A 20,213-nucleotide genomic window follows, 5' to 3' on the forward strand; every position below is an offset into this window, starting at 1 on the left:
ATTAAGACCCAAATTGATTTCAATGGGTAAAAAATACAGCACAAGCACTGCAAATATGCTGAAATAATTGCCATCCTGTTTTGAAAAAAAACCCCAAAAAACCCAACGCACTGAAAGCTGTAAATCATAAGGAAAAAATGCAGCATATTTTAGTAATCCCGTTTTTTCTGCTCCTGCGCTCTTTAAGTACTATATAAGATGAAAAAGAGAAGACAGAAGTTGTGTATAAACTGCCTTTATTTTCACTCCAGCATCCCTGGGTTTTTTATGACAGTAAGGAAGCTTACCTGCTGCTTCTAGGTTGCAGGAGTTTTCATGCAGTGATGTTAGTAGAGACTTTCCGGTCATTAAATTGTCATTATAAATAATTTACTAAATACATTTAATTAGAAACGGACAATCCTTTTTTCTAAGAAGATAAGCAATATAGAATTGAAATGGTCACTGATAGAAACATGTCATAGATTATTAACAACAAAACAGAAAACAGGTGCCAATGACCTTTTGCTGTAAAAGATCCGTCTCTCCATTCATGTGTAGGAAGACGTACTCCCAGTGAATATTCTGATCTAATAATGGAGGTAAGAGTAGGCTGCTCACACTGCTGTCCATCCTGCCTATCTGAGCTAAATAGATATTTGGCCAAAAGCCCCCAATGCCCCTCTTAGCTGCTCAGCCCTGTTCCTCCAAATCCAACTTCACCACCATGACAGAAGATCAGTTCTCCACCCTCCTATCAAGATCACACCTCACCACTTGTATGCTTGACCCGCTCCCATCCCAACTCATCCCTAACCTCGCCACAGTCCTCATTCCTACTCTAACACACCTCTTCAACCTCTCACTTACAAATGGTGTGTTCCCCTCATCCTTCAAACATGCCTCGATCACGTCCATCCTCAAAAAAAACCTCCCTTGACCCATTCTTTGTGTCTAGCTATCGCCCGATATCTCTTCTCCCTTATGCCTCAAAACTACTGGAACAGCATGTCTATCTTGAACTGTCCTCCCACATCTCCTCCTGCTCCCTCTTTGACCGCTTACAATCAGACTTCTGACATAATCACTCAACTGAAACTGCCCTAAGTAAAGTCACCAGCGACCTACTAATCGCCAAGAGCAAGCGACACTACTCTGTCCTCCTTCTCCTGGACCTGTCTCTGCCTTCGACACTGTGGACCATTCTCTCATCTCTTGGCATCACAGGCTTGACCCTATCCTGGATCTCATCATATCTAACATACTGAACATTCAGTGTCACCCTCTCCCACACCACCTCCCCACCTCACCCCCTGTCTGTCGGTGTTCCTCAAGGCTCAGTTCTAGGACCCCTACTCTTATCCATCTACACCTTCTGCCTGGGACAGCTCATAAAATCCCACGGTTTGCAGTATCATCTCTATGCTGATGACACGCAGATCTACCTATCTGGATCTGACCTCACCTCCTTACTTACCAAAATCCCACAATGTCTGTCTGCTGTTTCAGCTTTCTTCTCTGCTCGCTTTATAAAACTGAACATGGACAAAACAGAATTCATAATCTTTCCCCCATCTCACTCTACCCCTCCACCAGACCTATCCATCAATGTCAATGGCTGCTCACTTTCCCCAGTCCCGCATGCTCGGTTCCATTTTGGGGTGATCCTCGACTCTGCCAAGCCCTTCATTGGCTTCCTATCGTCCAGAGGCTCCAGTTCAAAATCCTAACTACAGTGGGAAAAAAAGTATTTAGTCAGTCAGCAATAGTGCAAGTTCCACCACTTAAAAAGATGAGAGGCGTCTGTAATTTACATCATAAGTAGACCTCAACTATGGGAGACAAACTGAGGAAAAAAAATCCAGAAAATCTCATTGTCTGTTTTTTTTTTCATTTTATTTGCATATTATGGTGGAAAATAAGTATTTGGTCAGAAACAAGCAATCAAGATTTCTGGCTCTCACAGACCTGTAACTTCTTCTTTAAGAGTCTCCTCTTTCCTCCACTCATTACCTGTAGTAATGGCACCTGTTTTAAACTTGTTATCAGTATAAAAAGACACCTGTGCACACCCTCAAACAGTCTGACTCCAAACTCCACTATGGTGAAGACCAAAGAGCTGTCAAAGGACACCAGAAACAAAATTGTAGCCCTGCACCAGGCTGGGAAGACTGAATCTGCAATAGCCAACCAGCTTGGAGTGAAGAAATCAACTGTGGGAGCAATAATTAGAAAATGGAAGACATACAAGACCACTGATAATCTCCCTCGATCTGGTGCTCCACGCAAAATCCCATCCCGTGGGGTCAGAATGATCACAAGAACGGTGAGCAAAAATCCCAGAACCACGCGGGGGGACCTAGTGAATGAACTGCAGAGAGCTGGGACCAATGTAACAAGGCCTACCATAAGTAACACACTACGCCACCATGGACTCAGATCCTGCAGTGCCAGACGTGTCCCACTGCTTAAGCCTGTACATGTCCGGGCCCGTCTGAAGTTTGCTAGAGAGCATTTGGATGATCCAGAGGAGTTTTGGGAGAATGTCCTATGGTCTGATGAAACCAAACTGGAACTGTTTGATAGAAACACAACTTGTCGTGTTTGGAGGAAAAAGAATACTGAGTTGCATCCATCAAACACCATACCTACTGTAAAGCATGGTGGTGGAAACATCATGCTTTGGGGCTGTTTCTCTGCAAAGGGGCCAGGACGACTGATCCGGGTACATGAAAGAATGAATGGGGCCATGTATCGTGAGATTTTGAGTGCAAACCTCCTTCCATCAGCAAGGGCATTGAAGATGAAACGTGGCTGGGTCTTTCAACATGACAATGATCCAAAGCACACCGCCAGGGCAACGAAGGAGTGGCTTCGTAAGAAGCATTTCAAGGTCCTGGAGTGGCCTAGCCAGTCTCCAGATCTCAACCCTATAGAAAACCTTTGGAGGGAGTTGAAAGTCCGTGTTGCCAAGCGAAAAGCCAAAAACATCACTGCTCTAGAGGAGATCTGCATGGAGGAATGGGCCAACATACCAACAACAGTGTGTGGCAACCTTGTGAAGACTTACAGAAAACGTTTGACCTCTGTCATTGCCAACAAAGGATATATCACAAAGTATTGAGATGAAATTTTGTTTCTGACCAAATACTTATTTTCCATCATAATATGCAAATAAAATGAAAAAAAAAACAGACAATGTGATTTTCTGGATTTTTTTTTTCTCAGTTTGTCTCCCATAGTTGAGGTCTACCTATGATGTAAATTACAGACGCCTCTCACCTTTTTAAGTGGTGGAACTTGCACTATTGCTGACAGACTAAATACTTTTTTTCCCCACTGTATGACATACAAAGCCATCCACAACCTGTCTAATCCATACATCTGTGACATGGCCTCCCGGTACTTGCCCACAAGCAACCTTCGATCCTATTAAGATCTCCTTATCTATTTCCCTCTTATCTCTTCTTCCCACAACCACATACAAGACTTCTCCCGTGTTTCCCCCATACTCTGGAACTCTCTACATCAACACATCAGACTCTCGTCTACCATGGAAACCTTCAAAAAGAACCTGAAGACCCACCTCTTCCGACAAGCCTACAACCTGCAGTGATCCTCAGTCTACTTAACCGCCGCACGACCAGCTCTACCCTCTCCTAGTGTATTCTCACCCATTCCCTGTAGACTGTGAGCCCTTGCGGGTAGGGTCCTCTCTCCTTCTGTACTTGTGTGTCCCTTGTATTGCTCATGTTTATTGTACTTGTCTATATTTACCCCTTTTCACATGTAAAGCGCCATGGAATAAATGGCGCTATAAAAATGTATAATAATAAATAATATTATGGGTGTTGAGATAAGAGGCTGATCACAGTGCTTTCCACTGTGTCTATCTGATGTATTACCAGCCATACCGGAAGTGCTTAGGTAAGAAGAGGCTGCTTACTCTGCAGTCCACCCTTTCTATTTGATCTTATACTGGAGATACCATGGGTACTAACCAGAGGCGTAGCTAGGGGTTCAGCTCTGGGGGGTAGGCAAAACATCTGAGTGGGCCCCTAACTGGAGGACATATCATTGGTGCAACCTGCGCAACCGCACATGAGTGCAAGAGATTAGGGGGCCCATATCTACCTCCAAAGAAGGTGATCTTGGGCTGCAAAGGGCCCATATATTGTTATTGCACAGGGGCTCTTTCCATCTGTGTCTCCTTGTGGCCCCTAACCAGGTAATCATAATTATAACTATGGTGGTATAGGGGAACCTCAGGAGATGACCAAACTGTTATTGAAAATCTCTATACAAAGACCAGCACTGATATTACCGCCATATGGTGACACATAGTGGTAGATACCAGTCCTGCAGAACATATAGAGATTACAGTACAGTTATAGATGGTGACTTACAGAGGACGTTCTTTCAGGTGGAGTCATTCACTTTTCCCGTCTATTCCATGTGGCCCAGACAGACATGTCTACTTCTCCAGCCAGGACTCATCTGCAGAGATTACAACAAAGACACATCTGACTTCTCACATTTCCAGCACCGTTCACATGTAGAATCATAATCCTCGTGTCAGACCCCCTGCTCATTGCAGGATTCACTAAACCATCTCAGACAGATGTCTGTCCAGCCTGTTTGAAGACCTCCATTGAAGGAGAACTCACCACCTCTCGTGGCAGCGTGTTCCACTCATTGATCATCCTCACTGTCAAAGAGTTTTTTCTAATATCTAATCTGTATATTCTCCCTTTCAGTTTCATCCTATTGCTTCTTGTGTTTCCATGTGTAAATGTATTCCCAACCTGCACAAACTCCTCATTCTGCTGATACCCCAATACTGAGCCGCTGCTGCCATATGAATCCCTATTCCTGCATCTACTGTGCGGTACAAAAACAGAGCTCCTCTTACTGCCCCATATAGTAATGCCACCACTGTGCCCCTTACATCGTAATAATGCCTCCTTTGTGATCTCTAGATGGTAAAATTGCCTCCAAGAAAATATTAATTTCAGGTGCATGTGCCCTCCACGTTTTGTCCCTAGAAAGTAATAATACTCAATGTGCAACTTTGATGGTCACAATACTGAGTGCCCCTATAACAATAATGTTTAAGTGCTCACTTAACATTTAATTATGTCCCCTAAGTTCCCCATGTACAACTCCCCTATATACAGCATGCTGGGCCCACAACTCCCCTATACACCATATGATGATCCCACATCTCCCCTATACACTGTATGATGATCCCACAGCTCCCCTATACACAGTATGATGGGTCCATAGCTCACTTATATACAGTATGATGTCCCCTTCTATTGAGAGAAGTCAAACTTATCTAATCGACACAGGCACATAGCAAACGTGGTCGCATGACCGCCTGATCGCACCAGTGGTATTGGGGTCTCATGACAGCAGGTGCACCATGTCATGGCCATCTGTAGTCTGAGTGACTGCAGACATTTATCCCCCCGTGCCTTTAGTTACTTTATAATAATAAATTATGAAATTATTAAATAGAATGCAGCTCGTGGTTACTGTGTGGTTATACTTGTTTGGGGACAGACAGACAGACGTATTTCTCATGCGAGGATCGTACTGCAATGCTCGGACTGACAGTTGGCTCTCCTGACCTGAGTGTAACAGCTGCATAGTAATCCATCACACTGTGACGCTCATGTCAGGAGCGGCAGCAGCCAGTCCGAGGATTGCGAAGCAATCCTCGCATGAGTTATACGGCCGTCTGCCTGCACCCTTATGCTAAGGCCGGGGTCACACTTGCGAGAAACTCACACGAGTCTCGCACCTCAATAGCCGACACTGCCGCCGGCACTTGGGAGCGGCGTGTGCGGCTGCATGTATTTCTGTGTGGCCGCACACGCCGGTCCGAGTGCCGGTGGCAGTGCCAGGTATTGAGACATGAGACTCGTGCGAGTTTCTCGCATCACACTCGCAAGTCTGACCCAGGCCTTATACTTATCCTGGTTATACTAATACTGAGATATTAACCCCTTATTAACTTATTGCTATTAACCTGTATTGTCATGCTTATTATACTAATACTTATAAAATACCCAGCTTGCAAGTATAAAAAGCCCCCTATCTCGAGCCCCAAGATAGCAACTGTTACATGTGATGGGAGTGCATATAATTTCATATCAAAACAGTATAATAATCAGCCCCCAGTGCCCTGTCCACTTCTCCCCAAAATACCCCCATCCTCTCACATTCACCCCCAGTGCCGTATCTCATCTCCACCACCCCAACACCCACAATACTCCCATCCTCTCACATTCACACTACAGCATCATGTCTTCTCTCCCCATCTTCTCACCTTCACCCCCAGTGCCCTAGCCCCCAAAATACCCCATTTTCTCACATTAACCCCCAGTGCCCTGTCCCCCCACTTCAGCCCCCATAATACCCCATCCTCTCACATTCACCCCCAGTGCCCTGTTTCCTCTCCCCATAATACCCTCATCATCTCACATTCACCCCCAGTGCCGTATCCTCTCTCCATAATACCCCCATCCTCTTTCACCCCCAGTGTCGTTTTCTCTCCCCATAATACCCCCATCGTCTCACATTAATCCCCCAGTGCCCTGTTCCCCTCTTCAGCCCCCATAATACCCCATCCTCTCACATTCACCCCCAGTGCCGTCCCTCTCTCCATAATACCCCATCCTCTCATTCACCCCCAGTGTCGTTTCCTCTCCCCATAATACCCCATTGTCTCACATTAACCCCCAGTGCCCTGTTCCCCTCTTTAGCCCCCATAATACCCCATCCTCTCACATTCACTCCCCCAGTGCCCTAGCCCCCCCTCATAATACCCCCATTCAACCCACAGTGACCATGACATGCCCAAACTAAATGAATCTAATCAATTGCATCCCCACTTACCAATGAAGCTTCCAGGCACAGTGAGGCAGGACCAGGAAGTGTCCAGATTAATGTGAGAAGGACACTAGGACCCAGCGTGCATGAGCCTGCACAGAGAGAAAGTAACTGCAGCTGCTGGAAGGAGCTTCTGGGGTGAGAAAGCAGCACACTGCAGGGACTGAGACTCTGGCTCTGCAACCAGCCGCTGTGCAGTCTGTCAGACAGGGGAGCCGGCATTGTGCTGCACTCTCCATGACACCTCAGATACTGGCCCTGTCTCCCAGTGGACCCCTGCATATGACTGGGCCCGGGGCAACGGCCCCCTCTGCCCCCCCCAGTAGCTATGCTACTGGTACTAATGTAGGGTTGAGAGTTGTCTTCTTGTCTATCAGATCTAATAGTGTAGATACTTCTTGAGACCGCTACCGGCGATTGTGCTGGAACAGATTCAAAGAGCAAATGAAATGCTGGGACATTGTTCTGATAAGTATTACTATTTGATGTGATTTATGACAATTTACATATAATATTGTTTTCTCTTTTCTTGTTGTTGAGCGTTGTGCCCCTGGAGTAAGTATGCCACTCCATTTTGGGCTGTTGCTGCTTCTGGCCCTACTAATAATGGGCTGGCACACTCTAGCCCGCATACCGGTCATTGGTTGTGACCATTTCATTTGTTATTATAGTTTTTGTTACCTCCGCTCCCTCCTTTCCACTAAAAGAGTGCTGATGTCTTATAAACATGTTCCTAGATTGATAACCGACGTGAAGCTATCCACCCTGGATGTTATTATGCTAGAGATTTATTTAGACCTATTTAATTAAACCAAATGCTTAAGACACTTTCACACAATGTTAGGGGGTTCAATTCTCCGATAAAAAGAAACCGCGCCTTTATTGACTACCTGAAACATTCCCCTGATGTGCTATTCCTGCAGGAAACTCATTTTTCCAATAACTCATCCCCTAAATTTTTCCATAAGCTTTACTCGAGATTTTTTTCTTGCCTCTCATGATAAAAAAACGAAAGGAGTCGCCATACTGCTCCATAATTCTTTCCCATTTTTGCAGGAAGGTATGACTGTGGACACAGAGGGTAGATACATAATCCTTTGGGGCACGGTACAGGAGAAGCGACTCTGTCTTACTAATTGATATGCACCTCCGACATTACAAATGAAAACAATTAAATCTATTGCAAAATCCCTAAGGTCCATCTCCTATGATACTATCATATGGGGGGGTGATTTTAACTTGATCTTAAACCCAACCCTTGATAGCTCCAATAATAAGAGGTCCGACATGTCAAGGAAGGATAAAGTTATACTTGAAAATATCCTCCAAACTCATCATTTGGTTAATACATGGAGAGAATCCCATAGACAGTCAAGAGGTTACACATCTTTTTCTAGGGTTTTTCATTCATACTCCAGGATAGACTGGGTTCTCACCAACTCAGAAAATATACCATCACTGATGTATTCCAGGCATGTCCTTTCTTCATGGTCTGACCATGATGGTGTGCTCTCTGTATTTAAACTGGGCGTAGCGAATACACGTCTGTACACATGGAGATTGAATGAATCCTTATTGTCCGATCCTCAGACTCGACTACTGGTTAAACAGGAGCTTAATGCCTTTTTACTCTCTAATATTACCCCTGACACCTCTATGGGTAATGTGTGGATGGCCCATAAAAAATATATCACTGGCGTACTCATTAGGATAGCATCCCAAAAAAAGAAAAATAGTCTTCAGGAGCAACTGATTCTCGAGAACGAACTCTATAAATTAGAAACCGCCAACCAGCTACACCCCTCATTATACTTAACTAAGCAAATTTATGATTTAAAACTAAAGCTAAACACTTTGCTAATGACCCGCACAGAAAGAGCAATTAGGTGGACGCAAGTGACATTTTATCGATTCTCTAATAAAATGGACCGAATGCTTGCTTGAAAATTAAAACAGAAAGAGCGAATAAACTCTATTTTTTCTATAAAAGACGAACAGTCCCAAACTACCTTTAATCCTAATAAAATCTATAAAACGTTTCAAAGTTACTACCAAAAATTATACACTGATAGTGCAAATTTCTCATTGCCCAAACTGGAGGACTTTTTATCTAATGTGCCACTACCTTCCCTAACCCCGACTTACGCTGCCACATTACACTCTCCTATCTCCGAAGAGGAAATCACATCCACAATAAGCCGCCTAAAAGTTGGGAAAGCTCCGGGACCCGATGGATTGACCGCACTACACTATAAAAAATTCTCAAATATCTTGCTTAAACATATTCAAATGTACTGCAATAACATACTAACAGGCCAAACAATGCCGCCGGAATTTTGCACAGCACATATCACTGTTATCCCAAAACAAGGGAGAGACCCGTTATTCACGAAAAACTATAGGCCAATATCCCTCTTGAATGTGGACCTCAAGATCTTTTCCTTCTTAATAGCCAACAGGATTAATAAATGCCTACCTAGCCTTATTCACAGGGATCAGGATGGATTCATTCCAACTAGGCAGGCCCCAGATAATATACGTAAAAACCTAAATCTTATTCATAGCGCCAACAAACGTAAAACCCCTTTAACTATACTTGCTTTATATATAGAAAAAGCTTTTGTTACCGTCACATGGTCATATATATTTAATATAATGCACAAATTGGGGATATCGCAACAATTAATCAACTCACTCAAACTCCTCTACAATAACCCAGTAGCGTATTTAAAACTACCCTCAACTTCTCCAGAACCAATAGTTATTCATAGGGGAACTAGGCAGGGTTGCCCCTTGTCTCCAGCTCTATTCGCTATGGTAATGGAACCATTGGCGCAGAAGATCCGCCTACACCCCGATATCACAGGCCAAACTATAGGTAAACATGAATACAAGGTCAGTCTGTTTGCCAACGATCTTCTTTTGACTCTGACGAACCCACATGTGTCCCTGCCTAATCTTATAAATACATTTAAACACTTTGAGGACATTTCTGGTTTGAAGGTTAACGTTGATAAATCAGAAATCATGTTCCTTAATACTTCCCCTACTGAACAAACCTCAGTATTAGAGAACTTCCATTTCTGCAATGCGAAGCGCTATATCACCTACCTAGGAATAAACCTTACACTATCCAAATCCACGTTATTTAAGCATAACTACACCCCTCTTCTCCAAAAACGAACACAATTTTTATCAAAATGGTCCTCCCTGTCTCTCTCTTTTTTAGGAAGAGTCCATTCGATTAAAACGGTCACTTTGCCTCAATTCCTATATTTGTTTCGATCTCTGCCCACTCGAGTGCCTCTGATGACTTTCAAAATGATAATGTCGCACATAACACGTTTTAACTGGAATAATAAAAAGCCCCGTATCTCTCAGCAAATTTTGTTCAGACATAAAAGACAGGGAGGAGTCTCTCTGCCAAACTTTACTCTTTATTACAGGGCGGCCCAGAATGCCCAGCTGGCAGGGGTCAACGCAGAACAACACACTCCCATCTGGCCGCAAATAGAAAACTCACAGATAGCACCTTATTCCTTGGAGAGCCTAATCTGGGCCACAGGACCCTTACCGAAGTCTCGGGAGAGCGAACAGATTCCAATTCGCACTACAATCTCACACCTCCCACTTTTAAACTTGTTTAATAACCCCATATTTCTGCCAGGAATTACGTCTTGGAACCACTCGTGGTGGCACCAGAATAAAATAACTAGGCTGCAGAATTTATCGACTCACTTTTAAACTAATGTCAAAACAAGAGTTTGTCGCGAAATATCAAGTCCCGAGGTCTGAGGCTTTCAGACTGGAACAAATTTTCCACTTTCTGCAAAACCTAACAGTAGGCTCACCAAACATAAAACCTACAACGTACGAGTTAAAATGTTTATATGAACCCTGGGTAATGGCCTTATATCCCAACTCTATTCTACATTTAATCAACCTAGAGACGGCTCTAAACTGAAATCTATGGAGCAATGGGAAGCAGACCTACAAATCTCCCTCACACCTCAAAGGTGGTACAGGTGTTACGAGAATATAACGAGGGGTAGCAATCAAGTTTCACTCACCGAAACATCTCTTAAACTGTTCCATAGGATTCGCTACGTACCTAGCTTCCTGCACAATATCTACCATTCAGTCCCTGGCGGTTGTTTTAGAGGGTGCACGGATAGTGGGGATATACCCTCCACATATGGTGGACATGCCCGATGGTAAAGTCTCTCTGGAAAGATGTGGTAAAACTAATTTACAATATATTGGGTAAGAAATTGCTTCTGTCGCCATCAGTACTACTACTGGGAGACAGACCAATCAATGCTAATAATGGGACTTGCCGTCTTATTGACTTTATTGCTATGGCAACGAGAAACCACATAGCTAGCAGATGGAAGACTAGTATGCTATCAATAACGCAGGTGAAGAGAAGGGTTAATTTGATGTTATACGAGAAAATAGAAGCCATCAGATCTGATGCACTCGACGCTTTTCGAAATATCTGGGACCCTTGGATTCAGGCTTATGGGGATGATGACCTTTCCAGGATATCTTTATCCACATAGCGGACTGACATGGTAGTTGTCTCTTACAATTATAGTCTCTAAAACAAACTCTCTAGTACCTATTTACTCTATACTATTGACACTTATTACATACTCCCCTCTCTCCCTCCCCACCTCGTTAAGACTAGATTAGTCGTGTTATAATTGTTCTTCTACAAATTTCTACAAATTTAGATTACGAAGTCAAGGATAAAGTATGACATATTGTGTATTTTCTTGTATATTTCCCCCTGCGAGGTGATCCTTGTACTCTAATATGAATGTATTTCATGTTTTATGTTTCCTTTTCAATAAAACCGTTGAAACTAATAGTGTAGATACCATGGATGCTGTGGCAAGAAGAGACTGCTCACACTGCTGTCTTTCTGAGTGGCAATACACGGTGTAGATTATCTCCAGGTCACAGCAGGGGAGCTTTCTACTGCACAGGCACCTTCTCGGACAGGCTGATATTTAAACTCTATATATGAATTACCTCCTTAAACAGGTTTGATTTTGATTTATTAATGATAAGTATTTAGGATATTTTAAAATTCCCGCAGAACCCACTTAAGGGTTGATTAAGGGGTTAACCATTATGTAAATGTATAACACATTTGTAAAACAATTATTTCTTTTTTTCTAACAGCAAGAAAAACAACTAAATCTATGATCCAGCACAGAGCCATGTACATTGTTTTCTAGGTTGACCTAAACATAGAAGAGCTTTTACAAGAATACCTTTTTTGTTTTGAAATAAGTGTGAGATGTTTCTGATAGATAGTAGCCCATGTAGCCATGCTGTATCTTCTTGCAGAACAGAGACAGAATGTATTCCTGCGCTCTTATCCTTGTGGAGGCCCCCGAGCTTGTTGCCTAGTGTCATAGAAGGACTTTGTGACAAAGTGGCCTTATCTCCTGTGTGCCATCTGGTCCTAGAAGGTAGGGTGAGCGAGATAGTATTCAGGAAACAAGCATAGGTGCTGTATCTTGCTTCAGAGACCATGCGTAAAACACAAGCAGATACAACCGGTTTTATCAGCATCATGGAAATGTACATACGTGGGAAATCATATCTCTGGTTTTGAAGACAAGTGTGGCTAAAAAACAAAAACAAAGCAGAAAAACATAGATTAGACGTCTACTATCCAGAGCCTATAATTCAAGCAGATACTTCGTTATTCACACATCATTAAAAATACAGCTTCATGGTTCCTAGCTTCATGGTTCCAGACATATATGTGTAACGCCAACATGCTTCAAACGAATACAAGTCACTGTTTAACCAATATAAGGGAGTATGAAATATTCCATCTTTATTAGGTAAAGTCCAATAAAAACATACAATTAAAAAGCTGAAATAAAGGGGGGGATTTTTCAGGGACAGAAGTGGTAATCATCGATTCTACTATTTCTGCACACTGTTTTTCGGTGATTCATTTGTATCTCCGTTCATACTGCACCCACACATACACGATACACCATTTGAAAGGTAAACTTGCCCCCTTCAACAAGAAAAGATCCAAACAAACCACACATTCACGATTTGATCACAAAATACAGTTTAAACATTAATTTTCTGCAGAAAGACACAATGACCTGCGGGTGGCACCTCAAACGGAAAACATTGATTGGCCTCTACCTATCAAAACCATTTATTGTATTACCAATCTACATATATAAATACCTGTCTGTGCTCATCAGCTCATGAAATACATTTACATTTGAGCAGCTTGCTTTTTATGAAATTGCCTGCGCCCCCGACGACCAATGTGTGAAAATCTTGCACGGGCCATGCTATTATAAACATTATGAAATATATAATATAACAAGACTATATATATATATAGTCAGTGTCCAGCTGCAGCAATGAGACTCATGGGTCTTTCCCACCTGGTAATCAAGTACCTGCACGGACTGGATTAGGAGTAAATCCTTCAATAGGAGAACAAGAAGGAAATCCAGCAAGAACTCAGCAAACCAGGGTTGGAGTAAAATGATGCTTTTCTTTATTTCTTATTGAAATTGCTGTATTATTTTGGTAGTGCTGCCCTTTTTCTTGATTGATATATATACATACACACACACACACACGGAATTTTACAAAGTGCAGAATATATCAGGAGATGGTTACAATAACCAAGCAATACGGCAGATGCTACAGCGCCATCTAGTGGTGGAAAGGTGATAGTATTATTTAGGGGATCTACAGGGACATTATTTTCCCCTAAGTTAAGATGTGTATGTATAAAACACTCACTGCACCGTATACATCAATAAATAAATAAATAAAAAATGAATATAATTATTGTTTGCTTATTAATAAAATATTGTGCAACAAGTGATTCATACCACTATTTAATAAAGAGACACAGAGCAAAAGCTGAACATACCCAAAAGAAAATATATAATGTAGTCAGAGCATATATAACAACCACTGTACAATATCCATGGAAGATGAGGTAAGTATAAAGTAAAGTGCAGACCAGTGCTACATAAAGTCTTCCATGGGTATTATGCAGCTGGTGGAGGTATAAACACCAAGTATCTTGATCAAGTAAGAAAACAGGACGGAATGCTGTTCATGTAATATATGTCTATATATGATCTATAAGGACATTATTTTCCCCTAAATAATACTATCACCTTTAAACCACTAGGTGGCGCTGTGGCATCTGCCGTATTTATTGCTTGGTTATTGGAACCATCCATCTCCTGATATATTCTGCACTTTGTAAAATTCTTTATGAGAGTGTGTATACCAGTATATATTTATATTAGTCTTGTTATATTATATCTTTCATTATGTGTATATATGATTGATTACCACTTCTGTCTCTGAAAAATCCCTCCTTTATTTCAGCTTTTTAATTGTATGTTTTTATTGTACTTTACCTGATAAAGATGGAATAGTTTATTATGTAGTTGGGTAGTTTAATTTCTGTTGGTATTTGGTTTAACAATAAAGGGAACTTTATGTGATGCATGCTGTCCGATGTACGGGCAGCATTTATCGGACACTGGCTGACACTGAAGACTGGAAAAAAGTGAAAAGTACAGTAATAATAAAGAATAATAAGATTGCCAGACTAAACAATTCCTGACCTACCGTATCTACAGGATAGGTCAACAATATAAGATTGGTGGGGGTCTGACACTCTGGCCGGGCCGCCACCAGCAAGCTGAAATCTTCTACAATATGAATTGTTTAGTGGCCATTGCTGAGGAATGCACCTTATCTCAGATATAAGTGAATGGGAGATAGAAAAAATATCTGGTTGTTGCAGAACATTTCAACAGAGCTGTGGGGTGCTGGGTGTGAATAGGTCACCAATTGTATGATCTGCATAGTCCCTTTAAAAAAAAAAATTAAAATCAATAAGCATATTCGGTTAGACAACATTTGTAAACATCTGATCTATCAAAATCTAAAATTATTATGGTCAACCAAAAAGGCAAACATGAGAAGGCAATAAATAAATTTTAATTGCCAGAATTTCCTTTTTTTTTTTGTCTGTGTTTTCTTACAATGTGACTATGGGGTTAGTAATGGGGGTGTCTTATTGACGCCTCTCCATTACTAACCTCGGGGCTTAATGTCACCTGACAATACAAAGGTGACTTCAACCCCCCCAACTATCACCCCACTTGCCACCGCTACAGGGCAATTGGGAAGAGTGAGGCTAAGTGCCAGAGATGTTTTTAGCCTGGGTAGCAGTATCCATGGCCCCTTTCTAGGCTATTAATATCAGCCCACAGCTGTCTGCGTAGTGTTTGCTGGTTATTAATAATGGGGGGACCCACTTCATTTTTTTGAGGTCCTCCATTTTAATAGCCAGTAAAGGCTAATTATACAGCTGTGAGCTGATATTAATAGCCTAGGAAGCTCCATGGGTATTACCCACTTCCCAAGCTATAAACATCAGCCCCCAGCTGTCGGTTTTTCCTCTGCTGGTTACGAAAATTGCATGTGAGACCATGCCATTTTTTTCCAAGAAAAATTTTATTGAATACATGCACAGTAAGGCTGGTTTCACGTTAGGGTTTTTTTGCGTAGCACATCGTGCGCGTCCATGTGCATGCATCATGCGTACCTATGTTTAACATGGCGAGCGCATGGTCTTGCGTTTGCACGCGTTCATATGCGTTTTTTCAGGGTGTGCGCCTAGGCGCGCCAGACGCAACCTGCTGCATTTTTGGGGCCGCCGAAAGGCGTAAAAAAACAGAATGCGCATGCTTGCGCATGGAATGCGACAAAATAACGCATTACAGTCTATGGGAACGCAGGCGTGCACATGGACATGCGTTCGTCTGCGTTTTCGTGCGCATGCGGTTTTGGCGTAAAAATGTGTAGACACTGGTTTTAACCCCTAGAGAACAAATGCGCATAAAAAACACAAACGCATGGAAAAGCGCAAAATGTGAAATTAGCCTAAGGTGCACACACACTGCACTAATTGTACTTATCACAGACATCTATATATCTAGCTATTCTATTTGTATTTACTGTATGTAATCCATCTCTTCTATCCTGTCAGCTCCTGCTGTGATTTTACAGAACGAGGAACATGAATTGCTTTATACAGTGTGTGTGTGTATATATAATATATTATGTATATCACTGACCTCTATATATATCTATGCATTCTATCTATTCTAAACTGTCTCTGCGATTTTACTGTAAACGCCATATGAATTTTTTGCCCTTCCTCATTCTCGGGTCCTCTACCAGAGGCCTGGGAGTGTGAGGATTCTGCACAGGATCTTAGTTGTTCCCAGCATTGCGCTTTTCTGGACAGAGAGTACAGATTTTGCTCCTGGGATCTGTTATAGCCATTTTTCCAACTTGGGGGGGTCACTGCTCCAAGTGCTCCTATCACCACTGGAATCATTGTTGCCTTCACCTTCCACATCTTCTTTGTATTTCTCCAACTTCTCTTATTCCTTCTTCCTGATGTTGCTGTCACTTGGCACTGCCACATCTATTATCATTGCTGTCTTCTGATCCTCGTCTACTATCACAATGTCTGGTTGGTTAGCCAACACCTGCTTATCCATCTGGATCTTGAAGTCACACAGGATTTTAGCCTTTTCATTCTCCACCACTTTTTCTGGGGTCTCCCCACCTGGACTTAGCCCATACGCTGTGCAGATGTTCCTGTATACAATTCCCGCTACTGGGTTGTAGCGTTCAATATACACTGTTCCTGCTTGCATTTTGCATCCTGACACTACGTGTTGGACGGTTTCTGAGGTTCCTTTGCATAGTCTGTTCCTTGGGTCTTGTCTTGTGTGGTATATTCCTGCTTCTATGGATTTGGTACTTAGTGCTTGCTCTTGTGCCGCTATGATTAGTTCCTCTGTGCTGTCTCGAAGTCCAGCTTTCTCCAGCCATTGGTAGGATTTCTCCATGTCTGCCACCTCCATTATCTGTCGATGGTACATCCCATGCAGCGGCTTGTCTTGCCGTGGTGCTTCATGTTTCTTTACTTCCTTCCAGATCTGTTGTTGTTGATGCTTTAGGCTTTCTCTCAGCATCTCATCTTTTGGTGCCATTTTTCTGATGTATTCCTGGATAATCCTTGTTTAATCCGTGATGGTGGCTTGGATGCTTATCAAGCCTCGACCACCCTCCATTCTGTTTGTATGTAATCTTTGGGTGTTAGACTTAGGGTGGAGACCTCCATGCATTGTGATGAGCTTTTGTGTCTTCACATCTTCAGCTTTCATCTCTTCTTTTGGCCAGCACACTATGCCAGCAGGGTATCTGATAACTGGCAGGGCATATGTATTGATGGCACGGATTTTATTCTTCCCATTGAGCTGGCTCTTCAGGACCTGTCTTACCCTTTGATGGTATTTGGATGTTGCCGCTTTCCTTGCCTCCTCATCTTGGTTAACGTATCCATGTGGGATGCTGAGGTACTTGTAGCATGTATCTACATCTGCTATGTGCCCTGCTGGTATTTCCACTCCATCAGTCTTGACTACCCTGCCTCTCTTTATTACCAACCGGCCGCACTTCTCCAGTCTAAAGGACATCCCGATGTCTTCACTGTACAGTAGATCCTTGTCAGGTGGATCAATGAATTCGTGTGTCGTTTATTTTTCACATACAGCTTGATGTCATCCATGTAGAGGAAATGGCTGATGGTGCTTCCCCTCTTGAACTTGTATCCATAGCCAGACTGTAATTATCTGACTGAGGGGGTTCAAGCCTATGCAGAACAGCAATGGGGAAAGTGCATCACCTTGGTATATGCCGCATGTACAGACCAAAAGTTTGGACACACCTTCTCATTCAAAGAGTTTTCTTTATTTTCATAACTTTGAAAATTGTAGATTCACTCTGAAGGCATCAAAACAATGAATTAACACATGTGGATTTATATAATTAACAAAAAAGTGTGACACAACTGAAAATATGTCTTATATTCTAGGTCCTTCAAAGTAGCCACCTTTTGCTTTGATTACTGCTTTGCACACTCTTGGCATTCTCTTGATGAGCTTCAAGAGGTAGTCACTGGAAATGGTTTTCACATCACAGGTGTGCCCCGTGAGGTGAAAACCTTGCATATAATGCATGTGTATATATACAGTGTGTGTGTGTGTATGTATATATGTGTGTGTGTGTATATATATATATATATATATATATATATATACACACACTGCCCGGGCATAGTAACTAACTAAAAAATTATAATGATTATATCTATGTATATAAAGCTGAGTGTAGAGCCCCGCCCATTCCGCATGGCCACATTCACTACAATATCCCACATCTTCCCATCAGCCAGAGCTACCAGACAACTACCCATAATATCCCACATCATCCCGTCAGCCAGAGCCACTGGACTACTACCCCTAATGTCCCACATCATCCCATCAGCCAGAGCCACCGGACAACTACCACTAATATCCCACATCATCCCGTCAGCCAGAGCTACCGGACTGCTACCCATAATATCCCACATCATCCCGTCAGCCTGGCGTCAGAACCAGAGCGCTGAGTGGATTTGCCATGACTTCCATACCAATGATCCCTTTAATAGAAGCCTGAGGTGAGAATCAGAGCTCTGAGGGATTTACCCTAACTTCCATACCGGAGATCCCTGTCCATATGATATTACACATGACTTGCCGACTTTTCAAAGGACACCCGGACCATGCGAGTGCTGTGCAGTTTCTTTTCTCGGACCCATAGGCTTGCATTGGCGAGTCTCGGCCGAGTCTCAGTGACAATCGCAGCATGCTGCGATTTTATGCGCACACTGAATACGCCCGAGAAAAGAAGCGGTGATGTGAGCTGCCCCATAGGTTAACACTGGGCCGAGTGCTATGCGATGTTTTCTCGCATAGCACTCGCCCATATTCTAAGGTAGTGTGACGCCGGCCTAATAGAGAACCCAGGAGTGCTTGGCAGAGCAAGCGCTACGGTGTGTGGGAAAGTCGGGCAAGATGGTCACGGGTCAGACAAACCGAATAGCCAACTCATGTGTATGGGTGTCTTTAGTTGCCATCAGACAAGTTTAACCTAATTTCGAACCTTTGTGATAAGCTGGATTTGGTTATCTCCCAACCCTGCAGTCCGTGATTGAGGGGGACAGCGGGTAAGTATGGCTCATTTCCTTACAAAGAAAAACAAACAAGAAAAACTTTTTAAGATAGAACTGTATAAAACTATAGGAAACCTTTTTGAATCCAGAAGAATATATCAAATTGGGAACGTTTTCTTATTTGCGTAGAGTTGCAGTTGTGTAACTTGTATTTCAGTAGACTGGTTGTGGAACGATAATGATGACTTTGATGATTTTAGGTTGGACACGGAAAAGACTTCATGGATCCGCTCACTGAAGCTAGAAGATCTGGCCTCAAACTAGCTCTTCATTTGTCAGAGGTATTTCATATATTCACGATATGATCGATGTGTGTATGTGTAGTCTAGATTTCTGTATATTGAAGTGCTGATATCATGTTGACAGCGCTGCAGCCAATCAGTGAGCTCAGACTGAATTAATGGCACAAGCTGTTGATGTGATGTTATATATACAAGATAAATAGGATTATATTTAGGTAAAAAATATTTAAGTATTTGTAAAATTAATGTAAATTATAAAAGTATCTCTATTGCAGTTTTGTCCAATTTCCAACAAAAACATTGCAAGATAATGGTTACATTGTGTTACCACAATTAAGGGTATTTTGCTAGGAACTTGGTTGCAGAAAAAGGAAGTCAAATGTTTTGATTTTATTTTTTATTTTATACTATAAGAATGTATCATAATTCCTAAAGAATGAAAAGGTCTTTATCCTGAAAGTGTTACAGCATTCGATAAGTAGACCTCCACCCAAAAACCAGGCCATATAACTCATATTTCCAAACGACAGGCAGCAATATTTTAAGTGTGTAATTGGACTGAGGTAGAATGATTGATGCCGATTCCTGATATATAGGCAACTCATTGATTATAGGTGGCCAGTCAAGAAGAGGAGACTATGCTTCTACTTGGACTTCCACCAGACAGAATAGGACACGGGACTTTCCTCTGTAACTCTCCAAAAATTGTTGAAGTGGTTAAGGAACATCGCATACCCATGGGTAGGTATTCGTTCTGCTTTTGTATATTTAAACGGCTTATACCGCTATATCGTATGATGGTTAAGTATTATTATTGCTTTATGTGCCAGTTTCTTGTTGCTTCATGTGCCATTAATGATATGCTGTGTAGATCAATTAATAGTACTGTACGATACATTTTGCCATTTTCATGACAGATCTACAGTGATTATATT

At 42.2% G+C, this 20,213-nt stretch overlaps 1 protein-coding gene and 1 long non-coding RNA gene across 4 annotated transcripts in view; one reads left to right on the plus strand and one right to left on the minus strand.

Moving 5' to 3' along the window:
• The window catches only part of MAPDA (N6-Methyl-AMP deaminase), a 72,333-nt gene that overhangs the window by 36,795 nt on the left and 15,325 nt on the right, over positions 1 to 20,213 (plus strand). For all 3 annotated transcript variants that reach the window (XM_073586937.1, XM_073586938.1, XM_073586939.1), the window contains 2 exons: positions 19,237 to 19,317; positions 19,893 to 20,019. In XM_073586937.1, the coding sequence (XP_073443038.1) occupies positions 19,237 to 19,317; positions 19,893 to 20,019 (208 nt within the window). The remainder of the gene's footprint in view (positions 1 to 19,236; positions 19,318 to 19,892; positions 20,020 to 20,213) is intronic.
• Positions 11,923 to 20,213, minus strand: part of LOC141098929 (uncharacterized) — a 40,246-nt gene continuing 31,955 nt past the window's right edge. The window contains exon 2 of the long non-coding RNA XR_012234389.1: positions 11,923 to 12,517. This is a non-coding gene — a long non-coding RNA (uncharacterized lncRNA). The remainder of the gene's footprint in view (positions 12,518 to 20,213) is intronic.

Source organism: Dendrobates tinctorius, unplaced genomic scaffold (genome assembly GCF_039654945.1).
Source record: "Dendrobates tinctorius isolate UK_male_01 unplaced genomic scaffold, ASM3965494v1 ptg000097l, whole genome shotgun sequence".
NCBI classification, from domain to species: domain Eukaryota; kingdom Metazoa; phylum Chordata; class Amphibia; order Anura; family Dendrobatidae; genus Dendrobates; species Dendrobates tinctorius.